This window comes from Hordeum vulgare, chromosome 7H (assembly GCF_904849725.1).
Source record: "Hordeum vulgare subsp. vulgare chromosome 7H, MorexV3_pseudomolecules_assembly, whole genome shotgun sequence".
NCBI classification, from domain to species: domain Eukaryota; kingdom Viridiplantae; phylum Streptophyta; class Magnoliopsida; order Poales; family Poaceae; genus Hordeum; species Hordeum vulgare.
Genome location: NC_058524.1, coordinates 457,160,785 through 457,166,461, shown reverse-complemented (window position 1 = coordinate 457,166,461; position 5,677 = coordinate 457,160,785). Strand labels below are relative to the sequence as shown.

Sequence of the window (5,677 nt, the reverse complement as noted above, 5' to 3'; positions counted from 1 at the left end):
TTCCATCGGTACTTGAAGGGTATAGTGATGCGAATTGGATCTCTGATGCTGATGAGATGAAGGCCACTACTGGGTATATGTTTACTCTTGGGGGTGGTGCTGTTTCCTGGAAGTCTTGCAAGCAAATGATCTTAACAAGATCGACAATGGAAGCGGAATTAACATTAGACACATCTGGTGTCGAAGCAGAATTTCTTCGAGATATTTTGATGGACTTACCTGTGGTTGAGAAGCCGGTTCCGGCTATCCTTATGAACTGCGATAATCAGACGGTTATTGTTAAAGTGAAGAGTTCAAAGGACAATATGAAGTCCAACAAACATATAAGAATGAGATTGAAGTCTGTCAGACGTTTGAGAAACTCCGGAGTGATAGCGTTGGATTATATCCAAACGGCTAAGAATCTGGCAGATCCCTTTACTAAAGGGCTATCACGTGTTGTGATAGATAGTGCATCGAGGGAGATGGGTATGAGACCCACATGAGTTGCCATGGTAGTAACCCAACCTATATGATCGGAGATCCCGTGAAGTAGGACCTGGGAAAACAAGCCAGTGGTGAACTGAGGAGAGTAACTTTACTAACCCACTCCGTTGGAGATGCAATACTCTCGGATACTGTATGGTAGGATGACTACTGTCTTAATGTGTTCTAAAGCTTATATGTAAGCAAGATGATGTCCTACAAAGCGATCTTTGGAGGAACACACCTATATGAGCTTGACTGCTGGTCATAGTCTATGAGGTTTGGGTGATCTCTAGTAAACTCATGAATAGGACAAGAGTGTGACTAATATGCTCCACCCGAGGGGTCACCTTCGGCAGTCTAGTACTAGTAAGACTTGTGGTGAAGCTCTTTTACGCCAAGCTGACAATTCAAGGCATAGTCCATTGTTCAGTTGTAAAGGAGTGTAGCTACTTGTTCTAGGTGAAGCTCAACCTTAATAGGTCTTCACTGAAATGCTGGTATATTAAAACATTGATTGGAACGAGGGAACACGATGTGCCCTTGAGATCTGGTGGGGGATTGTTGAAATTTGGAGGTGAGCCTTAGGCCCATTAGAGAATTTCAGAAAAATCTCCAAGGGCCCATGTAGGTGGTGGCATGGCAAGGTGGTGGGAGTTTAGTCCCACCCCGCTAGTGGAGGAGAGTTTGGATCCCTTTATAAGGGTCTCTCTTCCACATGCTATTGGAGAGTGAGAAGAGAAGGTGTCCTCGCGCACTCCTCCTCCGCCGCCCGCCTCGCCACGCCTCGTCACGACGCGCCGCGCCGCGGGAATGAGCCGAGCCGAGCTCATACCTACGCGCTTATTTTTGCCTCGCCTAGCCGTCACAAAAATCAGATCACATCTGCCTCACGCCTTCGTTCCTTGACTGCTGCTGCCGCCGGCGACTCCGTCCCGTTTACCGCGTACACGGTCGACGGGAGAGCAGGCCTCCGAAACCTCGCCTCTCCGGTTCTTGTACGGGAGAGGGGCGATTAGGTTTTTGGGGAGCGATCACGCGACTGCTCGCCTCCGTGCGTCTGCTTCGTCTACGTCCGCGTCGCCCTCGTCATCGCCATGTCTTCACCAAGCGTAGCTGATCGTCTCCGCGAGGAAGCCGAGAAGAAGACGGCAGAGGATACTGCCGCCGCCGCCGCCGCTGCTGCTACGGCCAACTGGCCGATTGGAGGGTATGACTCGTTTATCCTTATGTTCGTATTTATCCTAGCAGTACTACTTGTTTGCATAGATGTATCCACTATATGCGTAGTATGTGCTAGGTTAGCTCAAGATCAGTATGTCATTAGTCTAGTCAATGCCATGCTAGTTATTATTTTATGGATTAATGTACTCGGAAAATTGCCTATTTACTCAACAGATTTCAATCGACAAAGTCTCAGTCAAATGACAAAACCTATTAAAAAAGAAAGAAAAAACAATTACATGGATCTTCACGCAAGATTTTATGGATATAACATCGACCGAGAGTCTCAATCGACTGGGATTTATTAATCCCTAGTTGCTAAATCTGACCGTTTCTTTACGCACTCTTGTACACTGATCCTGATCATCTAACTGAAAGCAATGGATGAGATTAATCAACTGCATGGTCTTATATACCTTTATATCCTTTTCGAAAAACATACCTTCATATAATAGCAACTGCAGGGATTCTCCTCGCCCTTGTTATCATCGAAAAATAATTCAGCACGCTGCAAACTGTCTCTTTCCTGACCGCCAGGATGACACACACACACACAAGTGCTGATAACGAACGGTACGTGCATGCTACGGTAATTTTGCTTGATCCAAAGTATGAGCACATAAACTCCAAGACGGCCAGCTGGTCGGCATCGACGAGCTCTTACAGTCAGACAACACACGCCGCGTGAGAAGACAACCCAGTCCGACAAGACACCAGCACACACCTACTATAGGATTTTAGGAAGCCCGTGGACCTAGCTCGAGCTACAAACCGATAGCATTGGAACCGGCGTGATTCGGTCGCCGGCATGCCGCTCAAGCTCGTGCTCGCCGTCGTTGCTCCAGTGGGCCTAACGTGCTGCATACTGAAACTCGCCGGCGTCCCCTGGCCAATCATCATCCGCATCGGCGGCGTCCTGCTCGTCTTCCTCTTCATCGCGGCGCTGTGCCAGCGCGCGCAGGCCCGCGCTAGGTCGCAACGCCAGCTTCTGCAAGATCCAGAGGGGGATCGGTCGTCCATGGCCGCGCTCCCGCGGGAACCGGCCGTCGGGCTAGACCGGGCGGCGATCGCCGGCCTGCCCGTGTACAAGTACGAGAAGCTGAGGTGTGGCGGCGGAGAGGGCCACGAGTGCGCGGTGTGCCTCGCCGAGGTCAGGCCCAAGGAGGTGGTGAAGCAGCTGCCCGCGTGCACGCACCTCTTCCATGACCGGTGCATCGACGAGTGGCTCTGGTCTCACAGGACGTGCCCGGTCTGCCGGTCTCCGGTCGATGCCTCCACCGTGCCGTCCGTGCAAGTTGCCGCCCGTGCAATGCAATCTGTACGTTTAGGGCTTCCTCATTGATTTAATGGAAAAATTCATGGTAGGAGTTTTGGAGGATTGCATCCTTATTAAGGATTTCCCGTACGTTCATCGCCCGTATAAGATTGGAACCCTTTGGTATTTTATCTTATGATTATGAGATGACTCATTTGCACTCTATTTTGGAGAAAAATTTCCATCCATCAAGGCATCAACTGAAATCTAGAACTCCCTCCGGTCCTAAATATAAGTCTTTTAAGAGATTTTACTGAATGTCTATATACGAAGTAAAATGAATGAATCAATACTTTAAAATATGTCTATATACATCCGTATGTAGTCTTTTAATGAAACCTTTAAAAAGACTTATATTTAGAAACGAAGGGAGTAGCAATTGCTCTGTCGTCGGATTATTCTGTCAACTAAATTACATGTTTTTTGTGTTGGTACATCTCTCGGATTGTTCCTTCGTTGCATCCTCCGAAACTAAAGGATGTGTTTGATAGCATTTCCAACCTATCATGATTGTTTTCCTTTTATACATGTTAAGTGTAGACATACTATGCATTTTTTATTGTTTGGTAGAAATATATGTTGTCGTGGGTATAAGCCTGACAGTAGATGTCTAGGGTACGAATGAGATGGGCAGAGTCCTAGCTACGGCGAGGTTGTATGAGTTCCGGCCCCTCTGCGATGGAGGTAACGGCCCTACGTCTCAGTGCTCTCGGAGCTTGTTACCGAGTGTAATATGGAGTACAATGATTTGCTAACCCTTTTACCAGTGGGGGAGGGCGGCTTATATAGAGTGTGCGGCCCTCCACAACGGTTCTGATTCAAGGGTGGAGTAGTGGCGATTGAATGCGTACGTTACAGGTAACGTATGCCCTAAATGCTAATAACTGCACCCGGAAACGTACGGCAGTTTCCCTCCAGAGAGGTTACGACGTACCGAGTGTATCCAGTCGGTTGGCTTGGTGCCCTCCGAATGCTAGTCTCCGACTGAATGACTCTGGGCTTGTTACCGACTGGATGGTGGGGACTCCTTAATTCAGTCGGGGCTGACACAGGGTCCTGTCCTTTGTGCGGGGTAGTCCTTGGGTAGGACATGTATGGCAGGCCTATGACCCTACCCTAGGACTATGACCCCATCAGATGGCATGAATCCTTTTGGGGAGCAGAGTTGCAGTCACAGCACCTAGCCCGTTACTGTATGTATCTACAACATTCCTCCTTGGTTGTGCATGAAGCGAAAGTTCATTATGATGCCAGTGCTTATCCAAGGTCCAAAGCAACCCGACAACGATATTGATGTGTACCTACGGCCATTAGTTGATGAACTTTTACAACTGTTGGCCGAACCAGGTGTACGTGTGTGGGACGAGCACAAACAAGAGGAATTTGACCTTCGAGCGTTGCTTTTCGTAACCATCAATGATTAGCCTGCTCTTAGTAACATTTCAGGACAGCCAAACAAGGGATACAATGCATGCACGCACTGTTTGGATTAGACACAAAGTATATATCTGGACAAATGTAGGAATAATGTGTACCCGTACAATCGTCGTTTTCTTCCGCCCAAGCATCCCTTAAAGAAAAAAGGCAAGCATTTCAATGGCAAGGCAGAACCCCGGGGGAAGCCTGTCATCCGTACTGGTGCTGAAGTATTTGATATGGTCAAAGATTTAAAAGTAATCTTTGGAAAGGGTCCTGGCAGCCAACCTGTTCCTAACGGCCCTGATAAGCGCGTACCCATGTGGAAGAATAAATCTATATTTTGGGAGCTACCCTACTGGGAAGTCCATGAGGTCCGCTCGGCAATCGACGTGATGCACCTGACGAAGAATCTCTGCGTGAATATTCTAGGCTTCCTAGGCTTGTATGGAAAGTCAAAAGATACACCGGAAGCACGGGAGGACCAGGAACGGCATAAAGGAAGAGATGGCATGCATCCAGGGCAGTTTCAAGGGCGTGCCAGCTACGCTCTTACTAAGGAAGAGAAGGAAATCTTCTTTGAAGTCTTTTTCAGTATCAAGGTCCCGGCTGGCTTCTCGTCGAATATAAAGGGAATCGTAAATATGAAAGACAAAAAATTCCAAAACCTAAAGTCTCATGACTGCCACGTGCTTATGACGCAATTGCTTCCGGTTGCATTGAGGGGAATTCTACCAGAAAATGTTCGCCTGGCAATTGTGAAGGTATGTGCATTCCTCAATGCAATTTCTCAGAAGGTAATCGATCGAGAAAGTCTATCAGGGTTACAGATTGATGTGGTCCAATGTCTGGTCAGCTTTGAGTTGTTGTTCCCGCCATCCTTCTTCAATATAATGACACACCTCCTAGTTCACCTAGTCGAAGAGATTAGAATTCTCGGTCCTGTGTTTCTACACAGTATGTTCCCCTTCGAGAGGTTCATGGGAGTCTTAAAGAAATATGTTCGTAACCGTGCTAGGCCAGAAGGAAGCATCTCCAAGGGCTATGGAACAGAGGAGGTCATTGAGTTTTGTGTGGACTTTCTTCCTGACCTTAAGCCGATTGGTGTTCCTGAATTTCGGTATGAGGGTAGGCTGACAGGAAAATACACAATAGGAAGGAAAGCAAAAGTATGTATGGACGGGCATTCTTTCTCTCAAGCACACTACATAGTTCTACACAATTCCACCGTGGTGGCTCCGTATATCGTGAGACACA

The 5,677-nt window shown here is 47.8% G+C and overlaps 1 protein-coding gene across 1 annotated transcript; it reads left to right on the top strand.

Annotated features, from left to right (window-relative positions):
* The first annotated feature begins 2,348 nt into the window (after nt 1–2,348).
* Nucleotides 2,349–3,189, top strand: LOC123412161 (E3 ubiquitin-protein ligase RING1-like). The gene has a single exon (XM_045105104.1). It carries the CDS (start codon nt 2,498–2,500, stop codon nt 3,029–3,031), a length of 534 nt encoding a protein of 177 aa, XP_044961039.1. The 5' UTR covers nt 2,349–2,497; the 3' UTR covers nt 3,032–3,189.
* Nucleotides 3,190–5,677: the final 2,488 nt, after the last annotated feature.